A 17,418-nucleotide genomic window follows, 5' to 3' on the forward strand; every position below is an offset into this window, starting at 1 on the left:
AAACCATTCCCAGAGAGTAGTTATCAGTGGTTCACATTCATGCTGGAAGGGCATATTGAGTGGGGTCCTGCAGGAATCAGTTCTGGGTCCAGTTCTGTTCAATATCTTCATCAATAATTTAGATAACGGCATAGCGAGTACACTTACCAAGTTTACAGACAATACCAAGCTGGGAGGGGTTGCAAGTGCTTTGGAGGATAGGCTTAAAATTCAAAATGATCTGGAAAAACTGGAGAAATGGTCTGAAGTAAATAGGACGAAATTCAATAAGGATAAATGCAAAATACTCCACTTAGGAAGGAACAATCAGCTGCACACATGCAAAATGGGAAATGACTGCGTAGGAAGGAGTACTGAGTAGGAAGGGTCATAGTGGATCATATGCTAAATATGAGTCAACAGTGTAACACTTGCCAAAAAAGCAAACTTCGTTCTGGAATATATTAGCACAAGTGTTGTAAGCAAGACACAAGAAGTAATTCTTCTGCTCTACTCTGCACTGATTAGGCCTCAACTGGAATATAGTGTCCAGTTCTGGGCACTACGTTTTAGAAAGATGTGGACAAATAGGAGAAAATCCAGAGAAGAGCAACAAAAATGATTAAAGGTCTAGAAAACATGACCTATGAGGGAAGATTGAAAAAATTGGGTTTGTTTAGTCTGGAAAAGAGAAGACACAGAGGCGTCATGATAACAGTTTTCAAATTTGTAAAAGGTTGTTACAAGGAGGAGGGAGGTAAATTGTTCTCGTTAGCCTCTGAGGATAGGACAAGAAGCAATGGGTTTAAATTGCAGCAAGGGAGGTTTAGGTTGGACATTAGAAAAAACTTCTTAACTGTCAGGGTCATTAAGCACTGGAATAAATTACCTAGGGAGGTTGTCTGTCATTGGAGATTTTTAAGAGCAGGTTGGACAAACACCTGTCAGGGATGGTCTAGATAATACTTAGTCATGCCATGAGTGCAGGAGACTGGACAAGATGACCTATTGAGGTCCCTTCCAGTACTATGATTATATATGGAAATAATGACAGCATCTAATTAATTTATGATTTTTGCTTACATACAATGCTTAAAGCCCTGCTGACAACAATGGCAAAGGAAAAATTGGTGTCTGGCACTTTTATGGTCACTGTGCCAGTAGAATGGACTTTCATAATTTAAGGTGTCCACAACCATAATCTGTGAATTTCTAAAAGCCCTTATTAAACTAATTGACCCCCAAATAAAACATTTGATAATATAGGGTCTTCATTTTGCCAACCTCAATCACTTGTGTAAATATTTATGGGATTAGGCTCAGAATATTGAAAGAATTCTAAAGAAAAGATTGGAGGCTGCCATTACTACAGAGGTACAGTTAGGTTTCGATCTGTTGCACCTGTAGCCATTGCTGAAAATTTCTGTGTTGTTAATGAATGGTGACTATTTCCCAGGTGACTACTTCCATAGTTTTTCTTACATTTTTAAGGCCAGAAGGAACATGATCATCTAGTCAGACCTCCTGCACAATACAGACTATAGAATTTCACCCAGTGATTTCTGCATAGAGCTCAGTAACTTGTGGTTGAACTAGAGTATCTCTGTTACAAAGATATCCAGTGTTACTTTAAGATTTCCTATTTTGTAATGTGTGAGTCTTTTTAACGACGGTACTTCTTGTTTGGAATTGCCATCTGCAACCTTACAAATGTACCTCAACAGAACTTTTAGTTTATGGTATCTACTCCACTATTCTGGTCAGGCCACTGCTTCTAGTCTGGTATCCTGCCTACCAGATCAGACCACTGAACCCTCCTGCTGTCATACTGGATGAAACCATTAGACTGGTATCTCAAGTCCTGCCACTGGTCTGGGTCAGATCATTGGTCCATCTAATCTGGTTGTCTACAGCTGCCAGTCCAGATCAAACCACTGGTCCATCTAGTCCTTCCTTTTTGTTTCTAGCCATGGCCAGGGTCTGGCCTTCAGAGGAAGGTGGAAATCTGTATAATACTCCTGGCTCATTATTCTGTGCAAAGCATATAGGGATGGGGTGAGAGTTAAGGAAATTCTTCCCTGACCTCTACAACAATCATCTTAAAACATGATACAGGAAATTTGATTGCATAAAATCTGTTCCTGTTTTGAATGCTGCCTGTATGTCTTTTAGTGCACCTGACTTGGGCCCCTTTCTACATCGAGGTCGGACTCTGTTTCAACTCTGTCTATATTTTCTGTATTCCAATGGGGTATCTCAATAGGTTTTCTTCATCTGCCAGGAAAACAATTACAGGTGAAACCAACTCCCGGTCTATTGACAGGCCAATCCCTGCTACCAGCATACAAATAGCACTGAGATAAATAGCTGGAGTCTGTCAGAGCTCTTTGGCCCACAGCTAGTAGTCAGAAGCCTTTGATTTCACTAGCAGGAGGCTCTACATGGCTTGGTGCCATGAGGAGCTGAGCAGGAGAGTGATTTTAACTGACACTCAAGCAATTGCACTTTGGAGAGGGGTTCAACATGCACCAGTCTGCTGTGAGAGGAGGAATGTCACAGCCCAGTCTCCTGCACCAAAGGGGGGTCTACTGTGCAGGAACATTATTTGCCAGGCCCTGAAGGCCCCAGCAGGAGTGAAGTGTCCCGGAAGTGGGAGTACAGAGATTGTGAAGGCAGTGAAGTGACTGTCCAGTCTCCCCTGAAGTGAAGAATGAATGAATGCAGAGGACAGCAGAGCAAAGGAGCCCTGTCACCAAGCAGTGGGGAGCCAGGTCCTGTGGGAGAGAATGGGGGAGTAGGAGGGTTGGACTGAATGGCATCAGGAGGGAGAAGAGGGCAAGCAACAAGTATGGACAATGCAAATGTGTTTTGAAGAAGCATCCAAACATTTGAGTACTTCTCCGACATTAACCCCAGCTCTGAACCTTTTGAGGTTCCCCCCTCATCAGCCAGTCTGCTCCCCACAACAGACTTCTGAAAGGCACAGGTGCGGGCCTGACACTGATGTCATTTTTGTGGCATTGAATAATAGCCACAATTCCTGGCAATTCCTGTCCTGACCGTTATCTCCATCACCTTCTCTACGCTAGAACTGAGGCACTGCACACCAGTTGACTGGTTTGTCCCATTTGTTACACAAACAGGTCTGTGGAGCCACACGAGCCATCGCTGAACCAGTTAAGGATTTGCTTGGCATCTGAACTAGCCTAAGTTCCCTCTAAGCTGTGCGGCTGCCCAGCCGCGCAGCTGCCTACTAAGCCCCACTCAGGGGCTCGGAGGTGCCCCCTCCTGCCAGCCCCAGCACGGACCTCCCCCAGCCTTGCCAGCCCAGGTCCACCGGAGCTCCTCAGCTGCTGCAGCCGGGGAGAGGTGCCTCTCCCCCTGCCCCGAGCTGCTGCAGCAAGAGAGGGGGGAGTCCTCTCTCCCCACCACAGCCCCCGGGCAGCCTGCACCTCCAAACCCTCATCCCCAGAGCCTGCACCCCCACACCCCAACACTCTGCCCCAGCCCTGGGCCCTCTCCCACACCCCAAACTCCTCATCCCTGGCCTCACCCCAGAGCCCTCACCCCCAGCCAGAGCCCTCACCCACCCCACCCCAACCAACCCTCTGCCCCAGCCCTGAGCCCCCTCCCACACTCCAAACCCTACGGCCCCATCCCCACCACATGAATTTTGTTATGTGCACCAATATGAAGGTGATGTGTCACACCTCACCTCCATATTGGTGCACATAACAAAATTCATTCCGCACATGGACTTAAAAAATTAGAGGGGACACTGGCACTAGCCCATCTCTTAACCCATTCAGCTGCAGCAGGGTCTTCTCAGGGCAGGAGTGTGGGAGAACATGTCAGGAGAGGCGCTGCTAGCTCGGCTCCTCTGGAAGCTGCGTGGGCCAGTGACCCCAGCTTTAACTAGCTGGCCGAGACTGCTCTCTCTGGCCCCACACCACGTCATATCCCAACCCCCAGAAATGCCTCAGCAGCTTGCAACAAATGAACTAGCTGTGGTTGGTTGGCTAAGGCACTGCATGGCTGGAGCCAAGGGTATTAGTGGAGACAGAGAGGGGAAGCACTTTTAGTGCTTTTAGGGGTGGTTAATGTGAGGGGCATTTCACAGGGAGGGATATGGCTGAAGGGGACAGGGGTGGGGGGCGGATAAGGGGATTCTCAGCCAACATTCATAGTTGAATGTCTATGCAACCAGAGGAGTGTGGCTGGGAGCTCCACTCTTTAAACTCCCCTGTGGTGGGAGGCTATGTGTTAGTGACCTCCAGCTACAATGGCACATAAATAATTGGATGTCAGTTAATGTCAATCCTCCTGAAAGGGCTGGGCTGTGTAGCATGACTTGTAGCATGACTGAGTAATGACTAAGGAGCTTTTAAGTGTAGGTGCATAGATATTATAGTTGTCCAGGAGGAACAAAATATGTTAATATGACATTGCACTCTATATTATTTTATGAAAATATGCTAATGAGTGTGAATATAATGTAACTGGAATATGCTGCATGCAAAAGGTCTCTTGTAAGGTATCATTACAAAGCTTATAATCTACTGAGTGTGATCATCCTATTTGTATAAATGTATCATTCTTGTATCTAAAACTAGAAATATGAAATATAACTCTGAGGGCCTATTGTAATTATGCAAAGTGTGAGCCATTAATGGTGGTTTGGAATCTTGATGGCTCCCATCAACCAGGACAACTGACGGTGGATGGCTCTGTTTGCTTGCAGGCCTTCCTGTGAATCAGGCTGGGAGGAATGAAGGCTTGGGGTCTCACAGGACATGTGACCATGTCACCTGGTACTGAAATCCATCTTAAACCTGGTGCTTTTCCAGTTAGAAGGAGGGGTGAGGACCCAGAGAGACAAAAGATTCCCGCCTTGTGCCAAAGCTATATAAGGAGGTGAAACAGAACAAAGGGGGCTGCAATCATGAAAAATTCTCTAGCTACCACCTGAGCTGGAACAAGGGCTGTACCCGAGGAAAGGATTGTGCCCAGACTAGGAAAGCATCCAGTCTGTGATAGAAGCTTATTGAAACATCTGAGGGTGAGGTTTTATCTGTATTCAGTTTTCTTACTGTACTAGGCTTAGACTTGTGTGTTTTATTTTATTTTGCTTGGTAATTCACTTTGTTCTGTCTGTTATTACTTGGAACCACTTAAATCCTACTTTTTGTATTTAATAAAATCACTTTTTACTTATTAATTAACCCAGAGTATGTATTAATACCTGGAGGGGGGGGGGCAAACAGCTGTGCATATCTCTCTATCAGTGTTATAGAGGGCAAACAATTTATGTGTTTACCCTGTATAAACTTTATAAGGATAAAATGGATTTATTTGGAGTTTGGACCCCATTGAGAACTGGACATCTAAGTGCTGGAGACAGGAACACTTCTTAAGCTGTTTTCAGTTAAGCCTGCAGTTTGTGGGATGTAGTTCAGACCTAGGTCTGTGTTTGCTGCAGGCAAGCGTGTCTGGCTCAAACCAGGCAGGGCACTGAAGTCCTAAGCTGACAGTGAAAACAGACTCAGAGGTAGTCAAAGCACATCGGGTGGCAGTCCCAAGGGGGTTTCTGTGATCCAACCCATCACAGTTAATCATGGCAAATTTTTCTCGTGTAGACTAGGCAACTGTGACAGATTGCACCCCTATATTCACGCCTTGCACACTATTGTAATAATCTTTGTGCAAAGTATGCCCTTGTGAGGCATCATTTAAAAATTTATAATTTGCTGGTCATTATTGTCCTGGTAAAATGTGTGTGGCAAAATTGTATGAAAAGTTATAAGATTCCACTGGGAAGTGGCCAAACCAGTTCCTCAGAGACAAGGGGCAAGCTAACGTCTCAGTCAATGGGCCATTATCTCCTAGATGGCTATTCATTGGCAGGAAAAGGGGCATGGGCAGAAAAATCTACATTTTAGCAAAGAAACAGCATGAGGTTCCTGTCCACCCAATCTGCCTGTCAACATGATCCCAGCTAGCGATGCTTCTTAATTTTGACTAGACATCCTGTTTTTAAAGGGACAGTCACATATTTAAGCCCTCCTGCAGGTGTCCTGACTTTTTCTTAAAGACAGGCAAATTGTCCCATATTTTCTGTCTTCCCCCTCCCTCCCCATCAGTACTGGTAGGTCCCTGCTCACCAGCTACCCACCCACCAGCGGTGAGTGGGGGATCCAGTGGCCGACGATGGAGGTGGGTGTGTGTGACATTATTGACATAAACTGACTGCATAGATCATTGTTGCAACCAGGGTCCTATGGTTGCACCAGTTCTTGTACAGAGGAAGCCAAGTGGGGTGTCTATGGAAAGGTCATAGTTAGCTGGTTATGATTATGCTGTCTGTATGTGTATATCATTTTTGTATTTGAAGTTATGAATATTGGTTATGTACTTGTTTGATTCTAAGTAGTCTCAGTGAAGCATTTGGTCAGCTTCTTGAGAAAGGACTATTCTCAGTAAGTGCCCAATCAAGAAACACTTAACTGACAATGGACTTTGGAAGACACCAATCCACATCTGAGCTTTCCTGGGAACATTCAAACTAACATGTAAACAATGGCGTCGGCCTGCAAAAAGCTGAATCATTCATAGACATGTGACTTGCCCAGGTGGCTATAGACTCCATCTTGTTGCTGTGATTTTGCACAGGAGAACAAAGGGGTTTCCGCCCACAAGAGAGAGAATATAAAAGGCCCTCCATTTTGTCTTCAGCTGGCTCAAAAGGTAGCCTCTCCACCCCAAAGAGATGCCTGAAAGAAACTGGAACAAAGGACAGTAACTATGGGGGTGTGAGTGATTGCTGGACCCAGACTAGGAAGGAGTCTAGTCTGTGAAAGAAGCTTATTGGAACACCTCTGAGGGTGAGATTTACCTGCATTTAGTTTCCTACTGTATTAGGCTTAGACTTGCATGTTTTTGTTTTATTTTGTGTGGTAATTTACTTTGTTCTGTCTGTTATTACTTGGAACCACTTAAATCCTACTTTTTATACTTAATGAAATCACTTTTTGCTTATTAATTGACCCAGAGTAAGTAAGTAATTCCAGTGTTATAGAGGGCGGACAATTTATGAGTTTACCCTGTATAAGCTTTATACAGAGTAAAACAGATTTATTTGGGGGTTTGAATCCCATTGGGAACTGGGTATCTGGGTGCTAGAGACAGGATCACTTTCTAAGCCGTCTTCAGTTAAGTCTGCAGTTTTTGGGGGACGTGGTTCAGACCCTGGGTCTGTGTTGGAGCAGACTGGCGTGTCCGGCTCAACAAGGCAGGGTTCTGAAGTCCTAAGTGCCAGGGAAAATGGGCTCAGAGGTAGCCTCAGCACATCAGATGGCAGTCCCCAGGGGGTCTTTGTGACCCAACCCATCACAGTGTGTAAGGCCGGTGGCAGGGGGAAGATGCAGTGCATGGGACCAGCCACTCCCCCTGCTGGCCCATCAACGCAGCCCTGCTGCATGCCAGCTCTCAGCCAGCAGGGCCCCGCCCCCCATCCCATTTCCAGCCAGCGCTGGCTGTGTGCTGTGAGCTGGTGAGTGCAGGTAGGCGCCAGGTGGCAGCTGGTTATGTGTCACCTCTGCTGCCCACCCATCAGCCCTTTACATGCTCCCCCTCTTGCTGTCCTCTTCCTGCTTTGCCCCTTCACCACCCAAGCCCCACTGCTCCTCCATATCCCCCTGGCAGGGCGCGTCCCGCTTCCAGCACTGTGTGGAGAAACAATCCCTGATCAGAGCACTCAGCTCACCAGCAGCCTGGCTGGCAGGCTTCTTCCTTCCTCCACTACCTCTGGCTGGGCTGGCACCCCGACCCTCTGGCCTGGGATGCTGGCCAGAAGGAGCCGAACCCTGCATGCAGGGCTGGCTCCAGGCACCAACATAGCAAGCAGGTGCCTGGGACGGCCAATGAAGAGGGGGGTGGCACGTCCAGCCGTTTGGCAGCAATTCGGCTGCGGGGCTGTCACTCCCTCTTGGAGCGAAGGACCTGCCACCGAATTGCCACCGTAGAATGAAGCGTGGTAGAGCTGCCGCCGATCATGATTGTGGCTTTTTATGGTTTTTTTTTTTTTTTTTGTGCTTGGGGCAGCAAAAATACTAGAGCCGGCCCTGCCTGCATGTGCCAAAACCCTGCACAGCACTGGCATGGGGAAACCTCACTGCCCCTCAGCTAAACTCTGGAGTGGTGGGGGAGGGAAGCGATTTCCAGTCTGTTCATGCCCCAAACCTGCAGGCTCCAAAGCATCCCCCCAGGCAGGGGCTTAGCAACCCTCTTCAACCCTCCCCGCCCCGTCTTGGGTCCTGCCCCCAGGAGTGCAGGGCTGCTCTGTCCTCTAGGTACCCTCCCCTGCTGAGCCACCTCTCTGGCCCGGTTCTCTGAAGCCCCTGCAGTCAGGTTCCCTGGGCTCTGGTGCACAATGCATCTTTAGGGGTTAACCCCTTCCTGCCCATGCTGTAGCTGGAGGTGGTTGGTTTATGTCGGTGGCCAGCAGCAGCCTGGAGGTGTTAGCTGCCTTTCAACACTGTGTGGGCAGGAAGGGACAATCTGTTTCCAGCCACACTGGGACCAGGGGAGGGAGAGAGAAACTCTGCAAAGACACTGGCCAGGTCATCCATTCCCTTTCCTCCTCCCCTGTGGCTGGAAGCAGCTCCCATCCTTTCTCTCCCACACAGTGCCGAAAGGCTGCTGCTGGCCACATTCCGGTGTGAACCCTGGCAGAAATCTGGGGGGGGGGGCATGTGACCCTGCGTCCTCCCTCATGTGTTGCCTCGGGAAGACACAGCGCCAGGTACCAGGAGAGGCAGGTCTGTCCCGGGGGCCCAGACAGGCATGGAGGGCGGAGATTGCCGAGCAGGGAGGGGCAGGTCAGTCGGTTACCCCTCCTCTGTGAGAGAGGTGTACATAAATGTGTGTGTGTCACCCCTGCTTGTGCGAACCCTAAAGCCTTAAAGATAAGAAGGTAAATAAAAAGAATCCAACTACACAGTATTTCTTTTAACAGGGGCTCAGTCAACGTGATTTTAATTTGAAAGTTTGTACTGCATAGTTCTGATTGATTGCTGTTGAACTCGCTTTAATAAGAGTAATTTTATCAGGTGTCCCATATTCAGCATAGGGAAATATGGTCACTCTATTCTTAAAGAGGGCAGAGGTCTATAAAAAGAAAGGGGAAACACCCCAAGGGACCCGTTCCTCTTTGCTCACTCTCTGTCCATCAATTCACTGCACTATAAGAAACAAAGGAAGCAGCCATTAAACACCAGAAGGGGTCTGTTGAGTGCATATGGTAAGATCATGTGGTGCATGGACATGCACAAGTCCATGGGTCCAGATCTAATGCACCTGAGGGTGCTAAGGGAGTTGGCTGATGTGATGCAGAGCCATTGGCCATTATCTTTGAAAACTCATGGCGATCATGGGAAGACCCAGATGACTGGAAAAAGGCTAATGTAGTGCCCATCTTTAAAAAAGGGAAGAAGGAGAATCCGGGGAACTACAGACTCACTTCAGTCCCTGGAAAATCATGGAGCAGGTCCTCAAGGAATCCATTTTGAAGCACTTGGAGGAGAGGAAAGTGATCAGGAACAGTCAACATGGATTCACCAAGGGCAAGTCATGCCTGACGGACCTGATTGCTTTCTATGATGAGATAACTGGCTCTGTGAATATGGGGAAAGCAGTGAACGTGATATACCTTGATTTTAGCAAAGCTTTTGATAAGGCCTCCCACAGTAGTCTTGCCAGCAAGGTGGATAGAAAGCTGGCTATATCGTCGGGCTCAGCAGGTAGTGATCAATGGCTCAATGTCTAGTTGGCGGCCAGTATCAAGCGGAGTGCCCCAGGTGTTGGTCCTGGGGCCGGTTTTGTACAACATCTTCATTAATGATCTGGATGATTTGCACCCTCAGTGAGTTCACGGATGACACTAAGCTGGGGGGGAGAGGTAGATATGCTGGAGAGTAGGGATAGGGTCCAGAGTGACCTAGACAAATTGGAGGATTTGGATTGGAGACTAAAAGAAATCTAATGAGGTTCAACAAGGAGAAGTGCAGAGTCCTGCACTTAGGAAGGAAGAATCCCTTGTACCGCTACAGGCTGGGGACCGACTGGCTAAGCAGCAGTTCTGCAGAAAAGGACCTGGGGATTACAGTGGATGAGAAGCTGGATATGAGTCAACAGTGTGCCCTTGTTGCCAAGAAGGCCAATGGCATACTGGGCTGCATTAGTAGGAGCATTGCCAGCCGATCGAGGGAAGTGATTATTCCCCTCTATTCGGCACTGATGAGGCCACATCTGGAATATTGCGTCCAGTTTTAGGCCCCCCCCCACTACTGGGGGGACGGAGCAGCGAAAAAAAAAAAACCACCTGTGGGGCGGCTGGAGTGGCAAAGCAGAAAAAAAAAAACCTGCAGGGTGGCCAGAGCGGCAAAGCAAAGCAAAAAAAAACAAAACAAAACCTGCAGGGCGGCTGGAGCCAGGGTGCAGGGAGACTCCCTGTGCTGCAGACGTGCAGTGGAGTGCGTGCCCAGTCTAGCGGGGGAGAGGGGGAGGAGGAGGGAGCGGGAAGGAGAGGGAGAGAGAGAAGGGGGGCGGCCAGGGCTTCAGCGGGGCGCTTGCCACGTGGCCCGTCCCACCACTCCACCTGCCGGGAGGGCTCTGCGCCGCTCTGGTCAGCTGGGAGGGAAGGACGCGGGCTGCCTTGCCGAGTTTGCTGCAGGGTGCTCCCCTCCTCCGTGCCGCCGCCCCCTACAGGGCGGCCGGAGCGGCAAACCAAAAAGAAAAAAAAAAAGGGCAGCCGGAATGCCGCCCCTTGGAATGTGCTGCCCCAAGCACGAGCTTGCTTGGCTGGTGCCTGGAGCCGGCCCTGCCCACCACAGAACGGATGTGGACAAATTGGAGAGTCCAGCAGAGGGCAACAAACATGATCAGGGGGCTGGGGCACATGACTTAGGAAGAGAGGCTGAGGGAACTGGGCTTGTTTAGTCTACAGAAGAGAAGAGTGAGGGGGGATTTGATAGCAGCCTTCAACTACCTGAAGGGGGTTTCAAAGAGGATGGAGCTCATCTGTTCTCAGTGGTGGCAGATGACAGAACAAGGAACAATGGTCTCAAGTTGCAGTGGGGGAGGTCTAGGTTGGATATTAGGAAACACTATTTCACTAGGAGGGTGGTGAAGCACTGGAATGGGTTACCTACAGAGGTGCTGGAATCTCCATCCTTAGAGGTTTTTAAGGCCTGGGTTGACAAAGCCCTGGCTGGGATGTTTCAGTTGGGGTTGATCCTGCTTTGAGCAGGAGATTGGACTAGATGACCTCCTGAGGTCCCTTCCAACCCTAATCTTGTCTGATTCTAAAAACTCTACTTTGAATTTAACATAGTTTAAGATAGGCCCCAGTTGCATATTTTTATTTTTCTTGTATCCATTGCTGACTTTTATGCCTCAATACTTGTGTTCACTTAAAATCTCTCTCTTTGTAGTTAATAAATTTGTTTTATTGTTTTGTCTAATCCAGCGTGTTTACATTGAAGTGTTTGGGGAAGCTCCATTTGAGGTGACAAAATCTGTGCACATTAATTCCACTGATGAACTAACAGACCTATATAAATCTGTATTGTCCCCCAGAGGGCTGGGCAGTACAGGACATATACCTCTGGGGGGAACTCTGGGACTGAAAGTTGGCGTCACCCTGCAGTATAACCAGGCTGGTAAAAGGTGGAATGTAAGTTGTTTATCCCAGTTGTTTGTCTCAGACTGCTCACAAACAGCCTCCAGCATGCAAGTCATTCCCAGCTTGATCTCTGGCTGCAGCACACAGAGATCAAGCTGGGAATGACTTGCATGCTGGAGGCTGTTTGTGAGCAGTCTGAGACAAACAACTGGGATAAACAACTTACATTCCACCTTACGTGTTTTATGACATTTGTTTGTTACCTCCCCTTGTACCTTGTTCCTGATATCCCAGACAAAACATCCCTATTCATTATTTTGTTACACTCCGGTCTAGTACAAGATAAGATGGTTTATCTGTACAGACGCCCCCTGACTTACGCAATCGTTCTGTTCCGGAAAGCTTTGCATAACTCAAATTTTGCGTAAGTCAGAAACGTATACCCATACTTTACGCAAAAATTTCCGCAACTCAAAAATCCTGTTTCTGGCTTATGGAACTTTTTCCTGTAAGTGCGAATTTGCGTAAGTCGGGTCTTGCGAAACCCGGGGAGCGTCTGTACTAGCCTTCTGGAATGTATTTAGGTAAATATTTAGTGCCTGCTAATGCCTGTGTTTTAGCAATGCTAGCAGCAACTTTGCCAAGTTCATGTACTGGGCAGTGAACTTGTGAGCATCTGCTTTAATGCATGGCCTGACTCTGGTCACAGCTTCTGATTCATGTCTCAGGTCTTGCACCAGGCCCAGTGTTCCAGGCTCTTTCTCTACTACACCTGCAAGGTGCTGAGCTCTCTGTTTTGACCCAGCAAAACATGTGTGTGAGTAGTCCCATGGGTCAGCAGGGCTCCTGGCATGCTTACAATTAAATGTGCGTAAGTGATTTTCTGCCCCAAGGACAGAGTGCTGAGTACCTTGCAGGATCAAGTCCCCAGAACTCAGGCTAAGGTGTCAGAGGGACCCTCAGAGCTGGAAGGGCTCTGTTTACTACACTCACTGAATATCTCACCGGTCTGAGACGGTGGAATGATCTTCCCCAAGAACCAGGGACCATCACAAACCTCATCCACCTCCCACTCCAAGGGCAAGGTGTAGTTCGTTGTCTTTGCCATCTCTGACATAAACATAGAACAACATGAGTATTAAAAACCAAACAAAAAAAAAAACAACCAGGAAACCCCTGCTAATACAAGACACTCCCTCCACTGCACATGCTTTTTCCCCCAGGGAGGGGATGAGAGAACAAACAACATGGGACAGATGTTAGTCATGTTGCTTAATGCACTACGGGAAAATGCTCAGATACTGCAGTGATCAGACCAGTATAAGAACCTATATAGAATAGATATGTCAACAAAGGGAAGAAATACTAATGAATGAGATGAGCCAGCCTTTCTCGCTGTAAAAGTCCTGACCTGACTGCCCACCCCCAGCTCTGCTGGTGCACTGCATTCTTGGCCTGCACAGCTCACTGCTACTCCAATCCTGCAAATGTCACCACGATGCTAATCCACCTCACTTTTAGACCTGCAGTTCCCCCTGTTATCCCAGCTCTGATTTTCTTCCTTGAGCAGAGACTGAGAACTATGCCCAAGTGTGTGATAATGTTATGATTTAGAGGAGAGAGTCTGTTAAATAATTTTGTATTTTTTTTTAAATAGCATGATCACCATCATCATAATCCTGGTAGCAGTGATTGTGCTGATCATCGGCTTTGGTGTTTCAGGTATGTGATTACTTGGATTACTTCCTGGCAGCATTTTTTTCCCAATCTGTGCGTAGTTCTGTTACATTTTAGTTAGCGTTTTGGAAGCACATGCCACTGGGCAATTATCCTGCTGAAGGATGGACTCCCCCGCCCCCCGGCCCTGTGAGTTTGCTTCAACTGAAATTTTAGGCTTCTTGTTAATCTCAGAATATTTCAGTACTGGGGTGAATCTGTGATAACTTTTTAAACTGAGTCTGGGGTCCTGCATTCTAATCCTAGCTCAGACCCTAGTATGCTTTTTAGTATCTGTCATAGAATCATAGAATAGTAGGGCTGGAAGAGACCTCAGGAGGTCATCTAGTCCAATCCCCTGCTCAGAGCAGGACCAACACCAACTAAATCAACCCAGCCAGGGCTTTGTCAAGAGAGCTTACAAACCTCTAAGGATGGAGATTCCAGCACCTCTGTAGGTAACCCATTCCAGTGCTTCACCACCCTCCTAGTGAAATAGTGTTTCCTAATATCCAACCTAGACCTCCCCCACTGCAACTTGAGACCATTGCTTCTTGTTCTGCCATCTGCCACATTGAGAACAGCTGAGCTCCATCCTCTTTGGAACCCCTCCTTCAGGTAGTTGAAGGCTGCTATCAAATCCCCCCTCACTCTTCTCTTCTGCAGACTAAATAACTCCAGTTCCCTCAGCCTCTCCTCGTAAGTCATGTGCTCAAGCCCTCTAATAATTTTTGTTGCCCTCCGCCGGATTTTCTCCAATCTGTCCACATCCCTTCTGTAGTGGAGGGACCAAAACTGGACACAGTACTGGAAGCAGTGCTGAATAGATGAAATAATCACTTCCCTCAATCTGCTGACAATGCTCCTACTAATACAGCCCAAAATGTTGTTGGCCTTCTTGGCAACAAGGGCACACTGCTGACTCATATCCAGCTTCTCGTCCTCTGTTATCCCCAGGTCCTTTTCTGCAGAAGTCCTTTTCTGTCAAGTCACTTTGTTATGTCAGTTTTCCCCCTCTGTGGAAAAAAACAGTATGTGATCATGTAGTTAGAGACTGTCATAATGCGTACGCACAAGAGGGAAGAATTAAGGTTCCGCAGGCCACTTTATTTCTGTCATTTCCTGCCTTCTGAGGGTTTCACTTTGGAATCTTAATAGCATTCTTTTAATGTAGTATGTTTTGTATATAAGTTCCTAGGGTTTTAAAAAGGAAGAAATAAACTCTATTTATAAGCAATTATCATGACCACCTCTTACACATTATTATGAAGATTTGCACTCATAACTTTCAACACTGCAGCACATTTGCAACTTGCGCTAACTGGGCAGCTCTTCTAGCTGGCAGCAGGCACACTCTATGGACCAGCTGCTACAGGATGCATAATACATTATAACAGTGGGTTACATATGCAAGGAAAATCCATTCTACAGTCAGCATAGCCAAATACATAGAAGCAGTGTGGCTAAATAGAGCTACCAAATTAGAGTGCTAGGTTCTGTTCCGAGTTCTGCTCTAATATCTCAGGGGTGTGTGAAGCCTTGTTCCATAATGTGCATTGTGAAAGACATGGTGAGTGGATGAAGTGAAACTTAATCTTATGATGTTTTGGCTCCTGGTCCAGTGCACCTTCCCCATGACCAGTGAGATCTGGTGGTGTGGGATGGAAGAGGGATAGAAGGATCCATTTTGTCTATGATTCTATTCAGCTTTTTATACAGCCCTCAGTACTGTAGTACTGTCTAAAAGTGCATAAGGTGAGATGACTAGCCATCTGTCATGTGTGACTGTTCTTTCTCTCTTCCTCTTCCCACGGAGTCTGTGTGTGCTTTATGCTTTACTTTGTTTCAAATAATATAATATGTACACTTTGCTATGTGTACTCAAGACAGCAGGTTGAAGCAATGCCCCTGGGAGTGGAAGGGGGTGAGTTTTTTGTGATGCTTCTTGGGTGAGTTTGTTACAGTTTTGGATCAGCCTCTGAGAAAGCTCTACAAAGATGAGCTCTAGCATTGTGTGGACAATTCCTGAGGAATTGTGCCTGAGGAACGGAGTTGTCAACCAGCATCCTCATTGCAGAGCTCTAGGCAATCTTTTAGGTATCCTTGTACCAAACTGTTGAGGACCGAGGCCTTGAACTTGACTTGCTATTCTGTAGGAAGCCAGTGTAAAGAGCAAGGGCAGGTTTGATATCCTTACGGTAGTTAGTGTTGCTGAGTAAACATGCTGCTGCACTCTAATCTAATTGGAGTTTCCTGACAGCTGAGGGCTTCCTGACAAGGTATATGGCATTGCCATAGTCCAGATGGGAGAAGACAAAGGCATTTATTATGAGGCCAGGTCATCATCCACCAGGATGGACACAGTCTCCTGACTAGCTGTAGAGAACATGCTACTTGCAGTTGTTGATAGAACAGGTTGTTTGTCTGTGTCCCATTCAGAGGTCCAGTTCTGTACTACCATAGGAAAGAACTAAGGGGAATCAGGAGGAAGAATTGTGTTTACAATTAATACAATTAAAATTGGGAGGCCAGATAGCCAGCCAGGATGGCCCTAAGCAAATGTCTATCTCCACTCTGACAGCACATTTGATCCCATCCCTTTTTCAAAAGTGTTATGAATATTATTGATTGTGTCATTTGGTATGTATATACTATCCATTATATAAACCCTTTTTAAATTGTCTTTGTTCACTTGCATTTATTCTTTCCCCATTTAATGCCCTTTAGTTGATTTTTTTCCTCTTATTTCTGCTCCATATGTTATCTTTTCTTCCATCTTTTTCAGTCTATTTTCCTCTCTGTATAACTGTTCTCTATTTCCTTCTCTTCCCTTCCTATTCTATGTTCTCTTCTTCCAAATTTCCCATCTCTCTGTCCTCTCCCACTATCAATTCTTTCTTTAACTTCTTTCTATGTGTATGTACAGCACCTAGCACAATGTGATCTCATTTGGGGGCCCTAGAAGCTAATGTAGTACAAATGAAAATAATAATAAAAGAAACAGAGGGGCTTAACTGCCTGACAGTGCTTGTGGTCTGTTGCCTTATGTACTTGCCTCGTTAGTCATTGGCTAACATATTCCTCCTTTTTAAATTCAGTCTCCTTCCTTCTCTTATTTCTTTCATCTGGATACAGGATGACCCAACCTGCCAGGTTGCCTTGGGTGTGAACCAAAGAGAATAGAAGAGTTCTGTTCTAGAAGGGAAAGACCCTGAGTTAGGGATTCACTGGGCTGCCAGGCCATCAATAGGTAAGGGAGATTCAGCCCTGCTTCTGAGCATAATGGGAAATAATCTTATTAAAAACCTCCTGCTGTCTCCCTAGGGTACTTTTGAGAGAGCCTGTAGAGGAGTATTGCACAGAAAGAGGATCTGGCTCAGGCAAGGAGTTTGTTCCCAAGGTGATCTGCTAGTACAAAAGCTGGAGACTCTGTGGAGATCTGTTCCTCTGTACTGGAGGCCAGTAGCCTGAAGAAGGCAAATGCTGATTTGCTAGATCCCACTACTGGTGGAATGTATGTTGGCCTTTTTATTTTTCTCTTGAATGTTACATCTCTGTAGAATGAGGAGTTTGCTGTTTGCAGTATCTTTTGTAAATACCTACACCTGTGGGAGGAATATAAAGAGACCCAGAGCAACAAAAGCTTTTATCAAAGCCATTTATATCTGAACTTTTTAAAAAAGAGGCAGTGAGAAAAATCCCCTAGAAAGGGAATCAAGCTAGTAGAGAACATGCTTTTATAACCTTTATAGAAACGATTTTCTCTTGTCCTTTTGGGAGGAACTGCTTTTCAGAGTGGGAAGGTACATTGTATAAACACCCCAAAGTGCTTTGTAAAAAGTCTTTTTATGAAACACAACTCAAGAACCAGACTCCAGTAGCACTAACCACACCAGGATCTGCAGCAGCCAGCTGCTAGTGCCCTTCTGAGGTGGTTAAAGGCATTCTGCCTCTGCCTTTGCCATTCACATTGTAGCAAGAGCCTGGTAATGCCCAGGGTGTTCTGGCTTGCTGCTGTCCTTTACACATCATGTTGTCATGGC

The 17,418-nt window shown here is 46.7% G+C and overlaps 1 protein-coding gene across 1 annotated transcript in view; it reads left to right on the forward strand.

The window, feature by feature from the left end:
• The window catches only part of VTCN1 (V-set domain containing T cell activation inhibitor 1), a 39,330-nt gene that overhangs the window by 12,732 nt on the left and 9,180 nt on the right, over nucleotides 1-17,418 (forward strand). Inside the window, exon 2 of the mRNA XM_054016391.1 lies at nucleotides 13,317-13,381. Within this exon, the coding sequence (XP_053872366.1) occupies nucleotides 13,317-13,381 (65 nt within the window). The remainder of the gene's footprint in view (nucleotides 1-13,316; nucleotides 13,382-17,418) is intronic.

This window comes from Malaclemys terrapin, chromosome 1, assembly GCF_027887155.1.
Source record: "Malaclemys terrapin pileata isolate rMalTer1 chromosome 1, rMalTer1.hap1, whole genome shotgun sequence".
In the NCBI taxonomy this organism is placed as follows: domain Eukaryota; kingdom Metazoa; phylum Chordata; order Testudines; family Emydidae; genus Malaclemys; species Malaclemys terrapin.